Source organism: Anopheles coluzzii, chromosome 2, assembly GCF_943734685.1.
Source record: "Anopheles coluzzii chromosome 2, AcolN3, whole genome shotgun sequence".
Taxonomy (NCBI): domain Eukaryota; kingdom Metazoa; phylum Arthropoda; class Insecta; order Diptera; family Culicidae; genus Anopheles; species Anopheles coluzzii.
The window spans coordinates 82,607,350-82,628,987 of NC_064670.1; the positions used below are offsets into that span (position 1 = coordinate 82,607,350).

The 21,638-nt window shown below is 41.0% G+C and overlaps 1 protein-coding gene across 5 annotated transcripts in view; it reads left to right on the plus strand.

Annotated features, from left to right (window-relative positions):
- The window catches only part of LOC120953312 (cAMP-dependent protein kinase type II regulatory subunit), a 38,268-nt gene extending 18,615 nt beyond the window's left edge, over nt 1-19,653 (plus strand). For 2 of the 5 annotated variants that reach the window (XM_040373124.2, XM_040373123.2), the window contains exons 4-10: nt 10,824-11,005; nt 11,944-12,044; nt 12,128-12,229; nt 12,295-12,442; nt 12,531-12,606; nt 12,713-12,895; nt 14,659-19,653. In XM_040373124.2, coding sequence (XP_040229058.1) covers nt 10,824-11,005; nt 11,944-12,044; nt 12,128-12,229; nt 12,295-12,442; nt 12,531-12,606; nt 12,713-12,895; nt 14,659-14,789 — 923 coding nt within the window. In that variant the 3' untranslated portion in view covers nt 14,790-19,653. Of the gene's footprint in view, nt 1-4,782; nt 5,720-6,238; nt 6,608-10,823; nt 11,006-11,943; nt 12,045-12,127; nt 12,230-12,294; nt 12,443-12,530; nt 12,607-12,712; nt 12,896-13,440; nt 13,664-14,658 lie in introns of those variants that run through there. The other 3 variants (XM_040373126.2, XM_040373122.2, XM_040373125.2) reach the window with 3 other exon arrangements.
- Nucleotides 19,654-21,638: the final 1,985 nt, after the last annotated feature.

Consider the following 21,638-nt stretch of genomic DNA (forward strand, 5'->3'; position numbering starts at 1 on the left):
GCAGTGGTGTGATATATTACTTGCTTAATCACTGCTATCTGCTGCGCCACCACTTGCAATCTACACGTGCGCCTCGTGTGCATTCAGGACGCGTACCGGGGCGACCCAGCCGTGCAGCACTAACCCAACAGCGATCTACTTGATTCGATAGCAATAAATGGATTCCAGCCGAGAGAGGAGCGAGCCCAGGTCCAGTGCTGCATTAATACACAACAACAACGACGACGGCAACAAAAATCCACGGTATTCGAAAAAGGTCCGGGGAAGGTTTCGTCTAATGATGCTGGTGATGAAGATTGATGAAGCTATCCACTTTTTGTTTGGGGTTTTTTTTCGCTACGCTATCGTGTGAGTGCAAAAGTCGTCCACTTCTTCAGCTGGCTGCGATGTATGGCGTGTGTTTAACGCGATAGAATTATAGGAATATTAAGACATCAAGCTAGCGTTACGTGGAAACCATCGCATTTTTCAATGAAAGATGTAGCGAAATTCGCTGAATATCTAATTATTTCTTAAATATCTCCAGCTTGAGTCAGTTCCTTCGTTCAAAAGTGAGATAAAAATAGCATACGCATTTTAATGAAGCTGTGGGTAATACCAAGCATAAAATTTCTTGAAAATGACATAATATAAAGTTCTGGAAAATATGGTTTACCAGAATCAATTAGAATGGTAAAGGGCTTCTTACTACACTGTGCGTGGTGTATTGTACGGTATGTGTACTCCTTGGTGAAACTATCGCGTCATGAGTGTGGCAAAAGCGGTTCCGCACAAGTCACATGACCCTTGTTGTCATACCTGACGACCGTTGTTGTTCAGCTTGCGTATAGATCGTGTGCGTGTGGCCTGATTTGGTCATGCGATCGATGCAAAAGCGGGCACAATCTGGCAGACGGACGAATTTATAATTTCGCGAACCGTGGGCTCCTCGGTACCGGTTTTGTTTTTCTTTTCATTCGTCGAGCCCTCATTACACACCGTCTGTGCAGGTTGAGAGCATGAACATGGGGAAAGAAAATTGCCAACGGATATGCGTTTTGAGAGGGGGCCCAGGGTGAAGGTGGAGAATGTGCGTGCCGCCACTCTGCTGCAAGTGCAAGCAGGTCCGGTTTTGTTTTTAAACGTTGCGTACGATCGATCGTACCGCCGCGATATATGTATATTCTGCTTCATGCTTAAAGGCTATTGGTTCTCTTGATTCGTTCGCTGTTGGTGTGGTGTCACAACATCGTGATCATGCATGCGACCTGCGCTTTATGGCAATCGTCACCAGAAGCGCGCGCGTTTGTAGATTGTAATCGAACATCTTTTCGAACAATTTGTCTCCCCGGTTCGCCATCAATGATTGCAAAAGACTACAAATTAGCAGTAGGGAAATTTATTGCTCTCCTGTTGTGTATTACAAAAAAGTGCGCAACCGATTATGTGCTTTTACAGGGTTGATTTTTTTTATCAGTTCGGAGTTATTTGGTTGTATCCTGCTCAAATATGTAAACCATATCAATATCACTGATATTGAACAACTGTATTTATTTTATTCAAATACTTTTAGTAAAATAATCATGTAAAACATGAATACATATTCTTGTATAAATGAAAAAATGACTGATTTTGGTTCCGTTTAAAATGTATCAACCATGTAAATGTTGGTGTTTTCAACTGTTGCTTTTCGGCTAGGCGCTTTAGCAACATGTCTACGCCTTTTCTACGAAAGCTTTTCTACACCAGCCATCATTCGCTAAAGCTTTTATTTTACAAGACTATCGATTTCATGTGCTCCGTTTTTTTGATATATGTAAAGGATTCGCACACCATTTCAGAACGCCCACACGGTGGCAACACAACACCACCACCGATTGAGACGGATAATTCGGTGTGAAGAGTGGTTGAATATTTCATACAATCACGCATGTATTTTCGCTCCAGCATCTTCTGCTGCCAGTGCCGGTGAATAGCGGTTGAAGCCGGTGAGAAGGTTTGTCAAATCAGGCGATTGAGTTTGATTTGATATGAAACGGGATTTATGCGTGGATGAACTTTATTTCCATCGTCGACTGAGTGCGAGCGTGTGTGTGCTTGTGTTGCGGGGCGGGAGAGAACAAATTCTATCACGAAGGTGTGATAACATACATTTTCAACCGGGAGACAGTTACATAATCCATTCCGAGCGTTCGCGAGGCCAGCTCCGTCTTCCCAGCCAAGGTCGGAGCTGCCGCAGCTATCTGAGCGCGGGCCTGATGGTTATTTATTCAGAGATTTACTGCACGCCTTTTTTATGTTTCCTCTTTGGTCCACGAAAATTATCCTTCGTAAGAGTGAGTTTTTGAGCGGTTCGTTTGCTCAAAGTACATTATCTGAAGCCCCGCGCAATTGAAGTGAAAATTCGAACGAACGAAAAAGCTTTTGCGGAAAAGTATTTCTTCAACTCATCTTTCAGTATTGATTTAGAAAGGCAAACCGGCAAGCTGCGGTGTTTCCAGGTTTGCTGCTAATGCAATGGCGGCGGGAGAAGGAGTCCAGGATGATTGATGATTAGAGGAACGGGAAGCTGTACAGAACACAACGAATGATGTTTGTTGCAAAGTCAAAGGTCTACTTGTTGCATATTGAATGCTGTCCGGAATTGATAGCGAGAGGGATGAAACATATCGAAGATTGTTTGTCATGCTGTTGAAGATGTGCTTCATAGGAAGCGAGCATTGCAGAAGCATCCGGTGTCGGTTTGCCTGTCTCGGTTTGGACGACGGTCACGGTGACTTCCAGTTTGCTGACTTTTGCACAAGGAGACACAGAGGCAAACTCTGAGTCTCGTAATACATCGGCAATCATTTGCTGTGACTACATTTCCATGTCAACGTGCGTTTGTTTGACTGGTCTGGTGGACTGTAGCGTAGACAAAAAAAACATTATTCCGTAACGGTGAATGTAAATATAAATGTACTATCCTAAATTAACTTGTTCGATACAGTGAAAGTACAGGCTTTCCATCGACTGTATCATCATGACGGCTGGACATTGAGTTCGATGCTTCTGTGCGGCACTCAAGGACCTTCATATTGTTCCACCGATTTCTGCCCTCTCGCTAACGCGTAGCTTGGTCGTAGCCCGATCGCTTTGATGGCCGGTCTTAGGGATGTGTCCCACGCACTGTTGCCTCGGTTCAAATTGTGGGCTGCACAGAAGTGGAGGAAGAGCACCATCGCCAAAGTAGAAAGTTTAATTACCTCCAAAATGGGCGCTCGCGCTCTCGTAGTACTTCCCACCCATTGCCTCGGTTCTCGGCTGTACTTCAAACGAGCTCGTAAAAGCAATTTAAAGCAAACCTCCCCCGACCCTTGGAACGATGGACCGAGGCTTGGTTGACCTGGCGTTAGTCGTTTTCGGTACTTTGTTTTTCTCATTTTGTTCGTGTACTTCTTGTGTTGGGATGCGAAAAAAAGCAACTACTGTCATAATTGGGGTTTATGTCTCTTCGTTTGACCTATTAATAGCCGTAGATGTTTCTACTGAGTGCAGTCCGAAATTGGGGATCGGTTTAATAGCATTTAGTTGCTCGGTGACGAAATGAACATAAAGTAATAAGTGTGTGTGTGTGTGTTTTTTTTTTACGTTATTCGAGTACTTACATTACTGCCAGCAAAAAGCAGTAGGGTTAGGAAGTATGGACCTACTGGGAAACATCGGTTAAACGGTGAAGGTCAATGGAAAAGCATCTGGGTATGAGGCTTCTTCGTGCTGATGATAATCACCATCGATTCGATATCGGTTGGGTTAAAAGGACGACATGCTGAGATGATGATCAGCTTTTAAGCAAATATAGGCTTCGGTGCGTATTCATGCCTAAAGAGAGTGGCAGGCATCGCGTTTGTATCGCGAGGCGGTGTGCTATATTTTATGGGCAGAATCCGTCCGCAGTCGCGTGAAACTTGACTGGGGGGGGTAGTATGTTCTCTTATCCCATTCGCAGTAGCAATGAACCATGTAAGCATGGATTTACATAAACCTACCCCAAACCATTTGCCAGCACATCCAACAGAGAATATATGCTTTATGTCCTCTGTATCTACACACCCTTTACACCTCACTCATTTGATCACAGGTATACACACACACACTGGTTAGAAAACTCTGTAGCCTTTGAATAGGGCGCAAAGTTTGCGGTTCATCCGGGCTACAGGTGGAAGAGCGGAGAAATGTCTGACGGGTGAAAGTGAAGCGAAGCGAGGAGTTTTAATATTTTCCTCATGTCTCACTTTGCAACCGACCGGGGCGGGAGCTTTTTTTGTGTTCACCTCGCTTGGACAGGATTTTTCACTCCAGTGAACGAATCCCTTTGACCGGTAGAGAAGCAACAGGCAGCGACCCTCCCAATTCACCCTCCAGCTCTTTGCCTAGACAAGGACACGTTGGTTTTCTATTTCGCAGCCTCCGGGATGCTGGGGGTGAGAGCGGGAATCAAATATTGATTTCTGTACAGCATACTACACACACCCGCCTGGTCTCCGATGGCCTCGGATGTTGGTTGGCCGTCGTCGTGTATCGTGTTTACTTCATACCGTCCAGCAATTACCCAACTCCACACGTCGTCGTCGTTGCATTGCAGGACGCATCGCTACTTCCTAACCACTCCACCCCCCATCCAGCAGTTTCGCCCACCACTCTTGGAGGGTGCAAGTTTGTCCGTGTGTAGTGCGCTGGTCGGAAAAGATCGACTTCTTTCAGCACGGCGCACGGTCAGTCGTACGAAGGAGCTTGCAGTGATCGGTCACAAAAAAGGTCCCAGACCCGTCGTCCACTCTCGCGAGGTTCTGCTTCTGCTTTCAGTTTAACAAGACTGTCTGTGTGTTTGTGTATTGTCGTATATGGACATCACCATCGTTGGATGAAAGAATCATCGATGTGGGGTCGGTCCGGTTGAATGTTGGTTTTAATAGCTGATCGCAAACCTTCGATTCATTTCGTACGCGAACGAAACGGTCAACTTTTGCAGACTGGCGAAAACACGGTTTGACATGCGATCTGGTTGGTGCGCGACGGGCAAAACTGTGCAACACGTGGGCAAGAGAACTGTGTGGCCTGCATCATCGTTGTACGTTCGCTCCGTCCGGTTGATCGCGCGGGTCGCTGCGTTTAGAGCCAGCAGAGGAGTGATGTGTGTTTCATTATTCAATTCATTGTGAATATGGCGTTTAGTCTGCCCGGTGACCTCCCCTTCTTTCCCATACGCCTGTCTGTATGTAGGCGGGCCTTTAAAAGGCCAGGGTGTCTGGAAGGTTTGGCCAAACAGGTTTTTTTTTGCAACTGGATAAACATGGCCAATGTGTCTCGGGGCCGGTAGTTGTTTTATTTGAATTGTGCTGCGTTAGGTGAAGTTCGATCCCGAATGCATTGTGTCGTAGGAATAATGGTGTCACTGCAGTGCAGGCACATGTGTCAGTGTAGTTTTCTGAATGCTCCAACGGATGGAAGTGTCGGATTTTGTAGCGTTGCAGTAGCATGTTGGTTGATGACTGGTGAAGCTGAGTGTGTATAACGTTAGTGAGGAGAAGTGTCTTTTATAGTTGAGAATTCAAATAGTGGGTTTTATAGTGGGAAAGTTTTTATTTAGCATCCAATTGGCAAAAGTTGAGTGTTTCGTAAATTGGGAGTAACGGTAGCACTCCAATGGAACGAAGAAATTGGAAGTTCTTTGGACGCTTTTTGCGTAAAAAATCCCGAGGTGAGATCAGTGTCCGTGCACGCGGTATTGGTAATGGTCGCTCGGTATAACATGCACAATTCATTTACTCATGGCACATTGGACGGGAATTGGCACATTTAATTTATTGTTTAATAGAGACGGCTCGGTCGTATTGCATATAGGGAATTAATATGATGATAAGTCCCATCTCTTTCCTCAATACAGGTACGAAAAGGACGGAAGTATCTTTAAGATAATGTCACTCTTAAGTTTGGTTTAAAGAAATAAAATTCGAGAAAACGATGGCATTGGATAACACTCGGAAGAACTGACCGAGTCATACACGCCTCCAAGACGATAGACAACAGTTCCATCGGTGAAATTAATGGCATGGCACTTTGTTATTCGTTGAAATAATCCTAATAAAATCTGGATATGGCTGTTTGAACCTGATGTATTTCTCCATTTGTTTAGATAATGATGTTACTTGTCAAATGAGCTTTCATCTATGTTGTATCTTTTCATAAAGTTATTTTTTAGACAGCTTTAACGAATTAAACTTTTTCAGTGAAATTCATTTTAAACAACTACATAAACTAGAGCATCCTTTATACTATCTGTCAACAGGTGGTAGACTTGGTGGAATTTTTGTAAACACTTTTAATTGTTGTGGTTGTCATTTTATCAAAATTCTCTGGCAAACATGTAAATTGTGTCACTAGTGTTTTGTAGTGTGTGATAAACCGTACAGCGTTGTGGTAATCCTTTTGCAAATTGTGGAGTGTGTATAATTTTGGCACCGTCGTCACAGTAGTAGTGTACACCACCGGGCACGCTTGGGTGAAATCAGCTTGGCACACATCTGCACTAGCCAAAGAAACATGTCTGTACAGACACAAAATTACGACGTCCTGTCGTCGGTAAACGGTAAGCAAACTGGTGGCCAGGTGCCGCATCCTTTCGTAGATAATTACTGGATAAGTGCTACAATCACGAACCATTTTCTAGATAATTAAACCCCTAACAGCCGGAGATCCTGTTGGTGATTGTGTTTAGTGTGTTTGTGTGATGAGATGGTTTTAATTTGATGGGTAACTCCGACCAACAGTAATGGATGTAGGTGTTGGACTAAAAATTGCCACCATTGTAGTAAATGCGAGGGCAGCCAATTCGAACTGGTGACCAGCGACGAATGGATAGTGTTTGGCGCTTGTGTTTTAGGCACTAAGCCCACACCAAAACCGGGAAGAGCATCATTTAGGACAATGTTATCTGGTTGGTGTTTCCAGCCTTATTAAGACTGATAGCTCTTGTTTAGAGTGAGGCGTACCAGGGTGGCACACCCGCAGAGCCTTTTCATTTTACATTGTCGTAGTGTGGTGGTAGTACGGGTTGGCGCGCTATCGGGCGCTCTATTGGCGATGTTATCAACAGTTGAACACCACCAGCAACCACTTTTATTAGGGTAAATATTTGTGATAACGGAGGCGCGCGCGCGCGCCCTCTGTATGTACTTTTGGCTGTCTTTGCACTACCGGTCGTGTTGATGATGCTGGTCGAACAACGGGCGGAAATCGGTGGAACGGGTGTGCGTATAGAATGTCTGGCAGTCAATTTTGATCCGACCTGTTGCATGTTCCGTTCAACCGAGAGGAGAATTTGCAGCTCCCTAGCAGATAGGTGGGAAGGAGGGGGTGGAAAGTTGGAAAAATTATATGATATTTGATAAGGTTGTGACAGCGTGTAAATATTGATAAGAAAGAGAAGGGTCCACAAGGGAGGAAGGAAGGCCCTCCCCACTCTTTCTGTAAGAGGTGGTGTTCATGTCGAGTGTATCAGATAGCTGTTTTGGAATGATAATTGTATTTGCTCAGGAGGGAGATAAGTATCGAATGGTAAAAGGCCAGTGTTTTCTTGTTATGATTGTTGATTTAATTTGCCATGGGAATGGGGGAAATCATGGTACAAATCTTACAATTTTTTAATTAACAATTCATTTGGTGGGACGGTGGCGGTGAATTAGTGTGAAACTTTACATTTGCATATTTCATTCGGAAGCAGTGTTCTTGTGATTCTTTGGTCTTTATTTGTAAAGGAAACACGCTTTAAAGTGCACTCATGCAAGCTCAATTTCAGGAAATTTTATAATATATTCTCTACATGCATCGCTTTTGTAGGTAGCGCATGGATTTCCGCTGGCAGAAAAGCTTAATCTCCGTGGAAACGCTTTAATGAGAGGAGTAGTCTCGCAACATAGAAACAAGCGTACATATGGAGTGTACAGATATGCTCACTGAACCGATCCGGCTTTGTGTGCTGCTCTTCGGGCTATAAATGCCAGGATTAAACATGGTATCCTGTCGGCTGGGGGAGGTCGTTTCGCAAACACGATAGGATTTTTTTTCATCGATAACGGTGACGGAGCGTTGTCCAGAGTCAAAGAATACTCCGAACGACCCCGCACAATATGCACACAACCAATGGTGCGTTATAAACTCGAACTTCCGTGTGTGAGTGTGAGTGTGTGGATAGTTAATTGGGAGCTGGTCGTAGGTCGACACTTTGCCAAGAATGCATCATCGTTGAAAAGTTGGTATGCTGTAGTGTGGCAACGTCTCCGGGTGGATTAGATAAGCTGGTTGATATGGAGCGGCTAACTAAAACATACGCACACGTTTCATTAGAGCAGCGCTATTTACCCCACCATACACCGTGGGAACTTAACTGATGTAGCGCATCGAGCTACATTCGGTTTGTAGCACTTCGTACCAGCAGTACAACACATTGTGGATGGTGGGAGGGATAGAAGCTACGTTCATTCACTTGAATTAGTACCAACATTTCAATTATCACCCCTCGTCGCCCAAGCCCGCCGCCTGCGGTATTGGAAATGATCCCTCTCCCCTCACCCGCACCGCGCAACGTGCATGTATGGGTTCGTGTAGCTCTTGTCCAGCCATCTCACGCCCAGGCGCACGTTTGCACATGTTGCATCGTTGCATCCGCTATGTGTGCTGTGGGACGATGGTGGTACCCACTCTCACCCGACTCGCGTGCAAAGATTGGGTTTGACACGAATACTTCCACCTTGACGTCGCACGTCGACGGCACTGATTTGCTTTAATTGCTTTGCATTTTGAGCAGTTAACAGATTTTAAATTTAGATAAAGTGCCCCGCTCGCGGATGCAAAGAGCAAATACACACACACATGTACACAAACACACGTGGCTGCATGTTGCTGTGCCGTGTACTGATTGCCGGCTGGCTGTTAGTTTGGGAGGTGCATGAGAAAACCTTCGATTCTAGGTCGATGTAGTTCGTTTCGCACAGAGAGAGAGAGAGAGAGAGAGAAAGAGTGGGCGCGACTGCGTGCATTTTGTGTTGGCGTGGGTTGGATGGGCGGATAAATGCAACTTGAAAGTGCATCACTCGCCAGATTACGTATGATGTGGAGAAAGCACTAGCCCGGTTTTACTCTTCAATTTTCTTCCGAATTGAACGCACATTGGAGTACAGGTTGTGTAGGGAAACATTGGTGTTTGATTTGATGGCTTTACATCTATTCTTGAATGAAATAGTTCGAGACATCCTCACATGCATGCAGTCTAATTAAGTTAGTATTCCTCAGAAATGAGATGTATGTATCCTCTCGTAGTGTAGATAAAGTAAAAAGTTATGATAATTCACAAAAGATATACTTTCTTCAACTGCACATGCAAACCAACAAACTGTTCGCAAGCGATCTTTAATTTATTCAAGTAACAAACAACTACCAACAAATTGGTCCTAGCGGCTTACACCCGTTTCTCATTAGAATCACATTTACAGCGACTGGTACAACACTGCAACGATAATAGCTTGCCGCAAAAAGGGGTTTGATACGGTACAACAAGGCAATGAATGCTCCAAGACAGGGAAAAAGAATTTCCCCTCGCCTGGATGTTTTATTTTATCTCTCTAGGCAGAGCAGCAGAAACCAGCCAACGAGTCTTGTCTTCAGTTGCTGATGAAAATGCAACGATGAGGGTGAGATGTGAATTGCGAAACGCGATGAGCTCCTCGGGATGATGATTTTCTGCTGTAGCACGGCAAACATGCGCGCGTGCTGAAGGTGAAAGGAGCAACACTCAAACGACCCGGCGTTGGTTTGTCGGTGTTGGCCGCTGTCTCGGCCAAAGCAACAGCTGGAGAGCATATTGTGCGCTCTATAGTTGCTGCAGCGACAAAGAGAATGAAAATTTATGCTACACTTTGCGACAGACTACGCCACTGTTTCGATGCTTTGCTGCTGGTGCCGCCTGTGGTTTGCGGATGTTCTTGCGCTCTAAAAGCGTTAGAATGGCCACCCGTCGTTATGCCGACGGGATGGTTAAAGGCTGATTAAGAATAATAATATAAAAAAGATGTACGTATTCCTGCTAACCACTCATTTGTTGGGATACGCTTCACGAGACTGCTGATGACTGCTGCCGTGGACACACGATGGCGCGGGGGGTATCTGTGTAGCGTTGGATGGAGGAGTACAGATAAAAGTATTATACAATTTGCAACGCAGTATTTAATTGCCTGACATACGATGAATCAGTGTTATTACGGTTAATCTTTGTCCAGCGTCAGGCCGGCAACCATTGTGACTCATATCCTAGTGTAGAAAGGATTATGGATAGAATACATTGGTGGGTGATTGCGTTAGGATTTGTTGAGAGCATTCAAGCGCGTGTGGATTAGCAAACAAGATGGGAGAGATGCTATAAAAATGTTAAACAAGATGGAGATATACGGGGTCACATGGTGACACGTTGTAGGCATTAAGGTTGTAATTCACATTATACGTGAGGCCCCGTATATGATTGCGTAGTGTTAGTGTGTTAGTTACTCCCATTGAAGCTTTAACGTGTTTGAGTGAAAGTGTTTGTTTGAGAATAATTTAAAGCGTCCGGCTTATGTAACACTTGATAAAGCTCTATCTACCCAATTTTTCAACCACTCCAGTATCAGAAGTTTCAGAATCTTATAAATAAGATTGATTCGGTTTCATTCGTCGCTTTGTCATTAGTTTCGATCTCGACAGGAGTTGGTTAATCATCATCATACCACTAACCTTGTACCATTTGCTTTGTTATTTTCTCTATTTTTTTCCAGAACCGCTAGTGAATCGATATGCATCGCGTAGGAAATCTGTGTTTGCCGAAACGTACGATCCTGAAAACGATGACGAAGACGAGGGCGCGCGAGCAATCTTTCCCAAAACGGACGAACAGCGGGCCCGGTTGTGTGATTCAGTCAAAAACATTCTACTTTTCCGATCGTTGGACAAGGAACAGGTATGTTTGGGTAGCTCGTAAGACATGTTTTTCTTCGATATACGTTAAAAAGCAAGCAAACTATTCAATATTACGCAAAAATAATCTGCAACAAAATGAAACGTGTGTTTCATTTACACGGAAAATAGCTTTTTTGTATAGTTGTGCTGTGTCCTATGTGGCATAAACAGAGGCTATATTGATAGTTACAAATTAAATTCACACTTCTTAGATGGTATCCAATGTGTCTTGAATCTGTTCGTCTTTAAGAGTAAATATGAATGAGTCAGACAATCTGTTATTTAAAAATAGATAAGTAAATTGACTAACTGTGGAAATGGCCGTTCACCTAGACGCTAGCATCTAGAGCATTTTATGAAGTCTCTTTTACTTTGCTCCGAAAACTTTTTCAATTACAATTTTTATTACTACCTGAGTGCAAAGCACAATGTACAAGATGATCGAATTTTATCTGCGATAGGTGTGTGTGTGTGAGTAGGGCTGAAGACCCCAGCCGAGGAGGGAATACCGTATCCCGTGCCAGTGTGCAGACCGTTTTCTTCTCTTCCATCTCGGTGTGCTGTACGGCGGTACCACCATCGCCGGCTGATGGCACCAGGCTCGGTTTGTCGGCTGAAGATATTACGGCTTATAATATATGCAATTTTAATGGACAAAGTTACTAACTGCTTAATGGAGTTTGTCGTACGTCCGCCAGGCCAATAGTGAGTCGGCGGAAATCTAGTTTATTGGCCGTCAAAAGTCGTAATGGGGTTTCGTTTTGTTACCGTCCACTGTCTTGGCAGGGATGAGTGCATGAGTAGCAGTACCGAGCGGTATGCGATAACAATACCCGACGGTATTTTTGCTGATTATTAATAATTTGTCACCGAAACAGTCAATGTTTGGAAGCAGCTCGATATAATTACTATTTTGTGTGGTATGCAATATCTTTGCAGATGAATGAGGTTCTAGATGCGATGTTCGAAAAGATAGTTCAAGCGAAAGACTACATCATCAAGCAGGGTGATGATGGCGACAACTTTTACGTCATTGAGTCGTAAGTGTTTAGGATGTAGAGAGCTACGATGCGATATGAGTGTTTCAGTGTTTAACTATGTAAAATTATTCTCATTCCTATAGTGGAATCTACAACGCGTATGTGGGTGAAGATCAAAAGCACATACACACATATGATAATAGAGGAAGCTTTGGAGAGTTGGCTTTGCTATACAATATGCCAAGGTAAGCCAACATAAAAATTCATCTTGTGGAGGCATTTTAATACTCCTTTTTGTTCTCTTTTTCAGAGCTGCTACTATTCAAGCAGAAACGGACGGCAAATTGTGGGCAATGGATCGTCAAACATTCCGAAGGATTTTGCTAAAGTCTGCATTCAGGAAACGGAAAATGTATGAAGCTCTTCTCGATGCTGTACCGATGCTCAAAACGCTGCAGGTAATACTATTGAATAAGGTTTTCATATGAAAGAAAATTCAGATGCATCGTTGCAATTTTGCTTAATTAAATCGCTTTTTTTTCAAAGAACTATGAACGGATGAACTTGGCCGATGCACTGATACCTCAAACATACGCTAAAGGTGATCGAATTATCAAACAAGGTGAGTATGAAAAGAAAATTTTCAATACTGAACTGAAAATGTTTACTGGTCCATTTTTTACATTCTTTGCTTACGCTTGCGTGTGTCATTTTTACTTCCTTTTCAGGTGACGCTGCCGATGGCATGTACTTTATTGAGGATGGTAAAGTGTCCATTCGCATCCAACAGGATGCCGGCGAGGTAGAAATTTCCAATTTAGAAAAGGGCGGATACTTCGGCGAGCTTGCGCTGGTAACACATAGGCCACGAGCTGCATCCGCATACGCAGTCGACAATGTAAAAGTGGCATGTAAGTATTGTGCAGTGCGTTAACATTGCACTATAGTGCACCTAAACGTGGTTAGCAGCATAAGCACTGCATGTGTATCTATACGAGTGTGCGACCAGTAACTGTGCAAGGCATGCATATTACATTATCACTAGCTATTGAATCTATCGCTCTGGCTACTGTAATTGAGTGGTAGTTTGAGTATTGTATGACCATCTAATGTTTGTAATGCTGGTAGTAGAGCCCTTTTGTGTATAATTTTATATCATATTAATTTTTTTCTTTCTTTTTCGATATTTTTGCATGACGACCTTCATTAACATATTCTGTTAATTCCATGTGTGACGCGTGTGTTTCTTCTCAACCTCCTGGATAACGGGATTCGCTTCACTTAACATATATTCACAACATACAATCACACTACTTACCCACTCCTTTAACACACATCTGAAAACTATCTAACATCCCATACATTATATTATACACCTTTTACTGAAATAATAATTTGCCTCGAATAATAATATATTAAAACATAAATGTGCTCCACTTGGTTGCGTGTGAAACAGTTTTAGAAACAGAATGCTTCGAACGATTACTTGGAAACTGCATTGATTTGCTGCTTCGAAGCATGCAACATTATCGTTACATTGATGATGCTGTTTATGAAATGATTCGACAAGCTTGCCAAAAGGCATAACAAGCTGTTGGAAGTGTGTTTCAATTAAACTTGGTTATGAAAACAATGTCTATATTAGGAATATAATGATGCCAAACGTTATAACATTTCAATTTAGTTCAATGTTTTATAGATTTACTGATTTCATTGTCTACAATTTTCTAATTAAGTTAATGGTAACATGTGCAAATGTAAAAAGCAAATAACAATTTAAAAAAAAAGCTTTTATGCTCCACTGTGTTTACAATGCCTATCAAGTCCCATAGTAAGCAGGCTCAAAACAAAACTGCGATGATGCAATTTAATACTATTTATGTAAAAATACCTTTTTTATGGGTTGTGTGGCAAGTGGTTTCGGTCAGACGAACGAGTAAATTTTTGCCCTGCTTTGCTTTATGTTCTTGCTACGAAACGTGTTTGGCTTGTAATCTTGTTTGCCATTCACCTTCGCCAAAATTGCTCTATCGATTTTTGATTTTTGTAATTTTTTTTTATTGATTATTACTTTACTGGTTTATATCAGCATGTTGGTTTAGTATTTGTTGGTAAATGCATTTTTTATTTTGTTTATTCCATTTATGGAATGATATAATAACGCTACTTAATACGAAATACATTTTCAAGCCGTTTTAATTGCATTTTTTTTGAAAGGTTTTATGTTAAATTATAATTCTTTAACGTTCGATATACTAATTTAAAAAAAAAAAACATCTACACATACATATAAATGTTCAACATTGCAACACCACATCACTACCATATGTGACTCTCACAATGTATTGCACTCACTAATATTTTCGTGATGGTTAACCGAAAAAGGTAAGCGATAACCAGTTTAACCTTCACAAATCACTAATTGGTCCCTCAATCAGCCAACTTTATGTGAAACTAAATTAAAGAAGAAAGATAACTTTAAGTAGTTCGTAAGAATGCACTGAGCAGATATTGGTTTGTCGTTATGTTATTGTTCGCAAAATTTACTCTAATGTATGTAAATAGAATAGTTTGTTGTATATTTGGTGTCATTTTACTCAATGCGCTTTTGTACAAATAATTTAATTTATGTCATTAATGAAAACAATCAATATTTTGCTTTCTTGCCTTACAGTTCTGGATGTGGACGCGTTCGAACGTCTACTCGGACCGTGCATGAATATTATGAAGCGTAACATCGGAGATTACGAAACGCAGCTAGTTAAAATCTTTGGCAGCAAAAACAACATCACCGACATCCGATAAAGCGTTGCTGGTTCAAAATCAATCAAATGGGAATTCTAATCAACTAGAAATATATGCTGCATGAAAAATTCTACACTCCACGACGAAAAACGATGAAAACCAATCGAGCGGGATAAACAGCGCCATAATTTTAGACGAAACTATCTTTTGGACTAGAAGGCTACACTCTACGGATGCAGGGATCCTGCTTCACAAACATTGTAGACACGAGGAGGGTAAGAATGATGATTGAATAAGAGCCTACCTGCCACTTACTCCAAATTAAATCACATTGCGAGTCGCCAGCATAGATAATGTTACTTGATACTTGAAACCAAATTAGTGGCTGCTCGTGATCGTGATCGCACAAAATCATCGACAGTGCTGAAACGTAAAAAGCCATTGCCATTGTAACGAAACCAAGGTTCGTAAACAAGCGATGTTTCGGGATTGTAGCGACGATGATTGAGCAACAACGCGATGGACTTGAAGGTAGGATGATAAAATTAGATTAGAAATATTTTTTTGGCTGATGAATACACAAACAAAAAAAAAAAACTTAAAAGATAAATATTTGAAAAAGTCGCCACTACCGCCGCCGTACATGCTATAGATACAAGTACGCAGATACATGAAATGCATCATGGTGAATGGAGTAAGACACGACCCAAGCTCTTTAGTTGAACGAATCTGATGCGCAAGTAAATTTAAAATTGTAAACTGAAATTGTGTAGAGTCTGTTGAACGTGGTGTGAAGTGGCGATTCGTGTGTGCATTAAGCTGACGCTGAATATTCAGATGACGGACACATTAATCGAGCATGAGGGTGGACGTGTAGTGAGTAAGATACATCGTAATTGTGTATGTAGACTTTATGGTAAAACATGAAAATAACTTTTCTTACTCATTATGTCGTGTTGTTCGATATGATAACCTTAGGGCGATTAAAGCATTAAGTGTGTATGCTGAGAAGTGTATTAAAATTGAGTTAAAAACAAATAACGAACGCAGCAGACTGTAGTTTATCCTTTACGGCTAAATGTTTAGAAAACGTTAACTGAGTTTTTTCGGCCTTTAGTTCAGGAAGTGCGTTGTATTATTTTGAAATGCTAATTTATTGGTATGTGTTTTTTTCTCTGTTATTTATTATGCTGCCAATGAGCAAAAAAGAAGCAAACATCGTTATAGTGGTTCAGCACAAGGATGGTTATTATTGGTGATTGTTATATTAGTATTATTTTGCAATGGTTACGACCAAAATAAGAAACAGTAGAACGAAAAACAAAAACACTGGAATGCCGTTTCATGCGTGTAAAAATAAAGAATTTACGTGACGGAATAATTTCGTGAACATGTTCATCGAAAAGAAGGAATGATGTGTCCGGATCATCATGGATGACGTGAAATGTATGGCTGCATATAAATTATATTAGAAAAAAAAAATGCTACGCGATAGATGATCATCATTTGCATACACACACACGTATCATACAGCGTCAGAAACGATCATAAAATGCCATAAACGAAATGAAATAGCTAGTAAGCAGTAAACACTTGTAATAAACATGAGAAAAAAACGTATCAAGGTGACAAAAATGTAGAAGAACGCATAAGGTGGTGCGTAGATTTGCTTGCAGAAACAATTGAGATGATATCAAGAATATATGGTTTTGTATTGCATTAAGGGTAGATGTTTGCAGCGTGATGGTGAAGAGAGGGTGGATACAATATTAAACGATATATAATGAAATAGATATACACTTCAACCAGGCGTCTATGGCAAATAAGAATGATACCAACAGAAGAAATATGTTGTCAGATTAGTTTCCATTCAACGTTTACCGCCGTGCAAACTTCAAAAATGAAACATAATTTTGTGCATAATAAGGATCGGAAAATCCCACTTCGGGAGTTTCTTAATGCATGTATGCTTTCCGCTTATAGAAAAAAGCGTGCGTGGAAAGGCAACATGACGGAAAAGAAACAGTTACTTGAGTTGGGAGTTGTTTTAGTTTAGCGATACAATACTTGCTAAACGTACAAGAGAATGTAACGATGAATGAAAGCTCTGATATTAGTGTTTTATGGATCCCTTGTAATGGAATATTCTCATGCCCACATATACATATATGACGTTTGCTAGAGAAAAAAACGTAAAACGAAAGTAAATACGTTTCCGCAACATTCACTACACACTTCTAAAGCGTTTTCGAAGAATCTCTCATCAGTACTCCGGCAATCAAAATCTATGTTTTCACCTTAATGCTGTTTCTATACACCTTTCCTGACGCTTTGAACGGTTTCAAGTAGCACACAAACACAACCAACATCCAGAGAATCATAAAACAGAACAGATATAATCGAGCGGACTGCAGATACTACTGTGGAACGGTTCGTCTAAAAGTGTTGCGTTGAAATTTACATGTTTTGTTTTAACATTCAACATATCATGATATAGCATTTGTACGATGCATGTTGATGAGAAGGATCCACGCAGACCCTTTGTCCCGCAATTCGTACCAGACGTATCCATAACGCCTCCAAATGGATCCTTGTGTACGCTAGCCTACACATTGGTGATCCTGTGTATTGACATCATTAGTAGTAGTATCATTAGTAGCGATATAAGAAAACGCTCCAGTGTAGTTCCCGGTGAGGCAAGCGCGGCAAACCGTTGGCTCTTTTTTGCCTATTGACAATGGCAAAGGTGTGCAGTCTTATAGGACAAGAACCAAATCTAAACTTCCCAACCGCAGCTTTCTCTTCCGCCGAGGCGGGCTTATGTGACATACCCTAACACAATCGCGTAAAATAAACGTAATAAATGGATCCATCTCTATCACACCCGCGTCTGTAACACTGTCCACAGTACCTCTTGAGAAGCAAAATCAGTGCTAACAGTAAAAGATCAAAAGTATGCAGAGAAGAGAAGAAGTATACACACCTTTAAAAAGCTTAACGAAGAAAGATGTTGTGCAAAGAATGCGTGAGGCGAAGAGTAGATGGCAAAAGTAAACAAATAATAAACAAACAAACAAACAAAAAACTCGTTGACATCTTAAATGTGCCCTTTTATCCAAAAGAGATGAATATACATACACACACACACACACAAAATGAGATGAAATATCCTTAATCATACTTAGTCGCGCACGAAAAGTAAGGCTACAAGACAGGCAAGCAGTTACGCTCATATAAATTCGTTGGATTCCGCGCCAAGGAATCCTGCTGCAAAACGGCTGATCAATCACTGGGATAGAATGCAGAGGCATTACCTGCACACCGATGCAGAAGGAAAAGTTGACAAGATATGCCAGAGGCATTCGTTAGAGGAAGGTATTTTCGAACTTCTACACTTCTAGTATTTTTTTCTGTTAGGTATATGAAGAGCTTATCTAGGGAAAAGAGGGAAATAATCAGACGTATCTTGCAATGCAGCTGTGCCAGTGCCAGTGACATTCAAAGAGAAGTGAAAATCGAGCGTGTCAAGCTCAGTAACGCAGAAAAACGTACGTGCAGAGTGCGATAACAGTGTAAACATGCTTTTTGTAACAGATTTAAAACAGTCAATCATGCAACCAATGGCGCAAAATGCGTTCCACATGATACACACAGCACAGGTCACAGCATGGAATACAACGTACGTACGTTTGTCTACACTTCCGCTGCACATTTATTGAGAAAACACTTCCTTTTACTACGTTTACGTTTTTTTAAATAAAAAGATCAGCTTGCAACGTAACCCACAAGAATGATTTAAGAAGGTTCATTTTGCTTTTCCCAACCACGAAATCATGCATCATCATGTGGCATAATGAATATATTAAACTCCGTATCAGGCTCGGACGAGCCAACAGTTTGTATGGCTTACGCTTGCTAAGCGGACAGTCAAGGCGCAAGGCTGGTCGTATACTAGTTGCTCCAACATATAGCGCACTAGGGAAAATGCTGGCCATTTTCGTTTTAAGCGTTGTTTATTTAATGTTAATTTTACGGCACAATGAAAGGTTGGTTCAAGCTACTCTTCGGCTAGCTCCGCTTAGGGTAGAAGGAACCGATAGCACTAATAGCAGATTTTGTGGTAAAAAGCGCATAACAACTAGTGGTTTGTGTATTGTTTCCTTATTAAAATGTTTTCGTTTATGTTTCACTTTTCTTTATTTCATTGTTTACTATAAATTTTACCCTTAGCATAGCAAAAGCGCTTAATGATATTGTAGGCCAACACACACACACACTTGAAACTTAAATTATAATTAAAGAAATAAAGAAAAAATGCAATTACTTAGTTTGATTCGAGGAAACTCTTCACGAAAAACAAAACTATATTTTAACATTTAGGGCAAACCTATTGGTTAAATTGAATGGAAAGTTTAAACTAATCGTTTCCATCAATAAAACAATGAAGTTTCTTTGCATATTTAATCACTATTGTTGTGCAGTTTATATCTTTTCTACTTTCCGGTAAAGATGAAAAGTGACGTAAAATTCCAAATGCTACTATAAATGAGCAGCTCTATGCTTCCTCTGAACACATAAATCGGGCGAATTGGTTTAGAAACACCGAACTGGCTTAAGGATGTAGGATAAATCTATTTTGAAAACATAACAACAAAAAGGAAAAAAACACAAACAGAATATAAAGCATGTATCAAGTGTAGTTAACAGTTCGATTTCGTTGAATATTACACGATTGAGTTGCTAATTTTAAAGACAAAAAAAATCACACAACACAAATATGCGTAACAAACAACAAACAAATGAAAATGAAGCAAAACAACACAAAATAACAAAAAAAAAAAACAACATGTTGCCTTCTCGTTAATGAAGGTGTCGTATTTAATGAAATAAAAGGAAATAAAAATGAAAGTAGAAACAAATCATACGCCAATGAAGTACAATAATTATTTTTCTAAATACAGGGTTTTCTAGCCAGCTCAACACCGTAAGCGAACAATTCAATCCCGTAAAATACATTTAAACAATAACAATCGAAACTTGAATGATCGGTGATTGGTTGCTTGATGTACGCTAGACATATATTTGACAATGTTGAAAAGGGATTTTACGGATTGCAAATGAAGCTTACTGTGTTGAGATAGAGAAACACTGTATAATTGCAACTCAAACGATATTATTCAATACAAATATATATATTGTTTGAGAAGAAAATGCAAAAAATAACCGAGTTGATGTGATGATGACAACGGAATATGTAAGATTTAGTTATATTATATTTAGTTAGTTTAGAAATATTCAGCCGTATTCATGAGCGCCGAATGGGTTTAGAAGAACGATTTCACCGGTACGGCTGATTTTTACCGATTTCCCATATTCAAGGGCTTACTTTCACTGTCCAGAAGTATTTGTTTTTGGTTCGTACTTTATTTCCTTGTAGGAACGTGTTTTTTCGTTTTTGAAATTAGTCTTTTTTCTATATGTTCTTGTTTGTGGTGTAGTATTGGGTTCTATGCTCTTGCGGGTTTGTCGATGGTTATTTCAAATGGTTATTTTTGTCTTTTTCATTCATTTCAAAATTCAACTCCCTTCTTATATTTCAAGAATACGAAATATGGAAGGCATTCTGTTGAGAAAGTAACGCACATCATAGTCTTCTTCTTTGGCTCAACAATCGATGTCGGTCAAGGCCTGCCTGTAACCACTTGTGGGCTTGGCTTTCAGTGACTAATTGATTAGCAGGATAGTCAGTCCTACGTATGGCGGCGCGGTCTATTTGGGGATTGAACCCATGACTGGAATGTGGTTAAGTCGTACGAGTTGACGACTGTACTACGAGACCGGCTACATCATAGTAGTCTTTAGGAAATGTTCATTATAGTTAGTCTTGAGTGCAATGTATTTGAAACAAGTTGGTTATTTAGTTTCTGATATTTTTCACTGTGTAATAACTCCGCTCAACACATTCTGATTTGTCTTCTTGGTCGTTCGAAAGAATGCTGTTGTATCAGTTCTTCTACACATTCCGCGAAAGCTTTGCTGTCATCGTCTGAACCTTCATCCTCGATGTTTGCAAAATTTCAGGAATTACTTCCTGAGCTATTGTAGCACCCGGAACTGGTACTTTTGAAGGGTAGGGAAGTCCATTCATCCATTGAATTAATCCACGAATATAGATAATGTAGATGTTGGTTGATCAATAGATGAAGAAGGTTGATGGTAGTTTTCTTCGAAGTCTCTATTGATTTGCATGCAAACGAATCAATTTACGCCTTAAGTGCCATTCTTCCGCAAGAACATTGTACGTCACCTTCCCGATTACTTCAGTGATTTGCCCAGGACACAATTTCCATTTGGTGTTTTATTGGTATATTTTTAGCATACACCTTGTCTCCTGCACGTAAATTTAGCCATGTCGCACCATGTTTGCGATTAAATTGTTCATTCTGTGCAACATTAATTGATGGAATTACTGGGTTCACTCGGTTGCAGCAGACTTAATGTTGTCCGTATGTTTTTGCGCATCAACAGCTGGCATGGTGTTTGACCCTCTAAAAATCCGACCTGTAAACTTGCATAAAAGCTTGAAGAGAATCATAGACTTTTCCCCTATTTTTATTTTTCGCAACGCCGTTTTCAAAGTGTCTATAAAACGATCCGCTTGTCCTTTTTTTGTGGGTAGTAGTGCGGAATACGCATGTGTTAAATACTGTTCATCCATGCAGACACCCGATCTGCGACAGGTCTCGCTTCATCTGGTCCAGCTATCGAGTTCGCTGTGCTTCCCTGCGCCTTATGCCGAACTGGGGATCGCTGTCGAACACCTTCTTGGTGGGGCATGACTCCGGCATTCTCATGACATGTCCCAGCTATCGTATCCTACCAGCCTTCGCCACCGTCAGGATGCTCGGT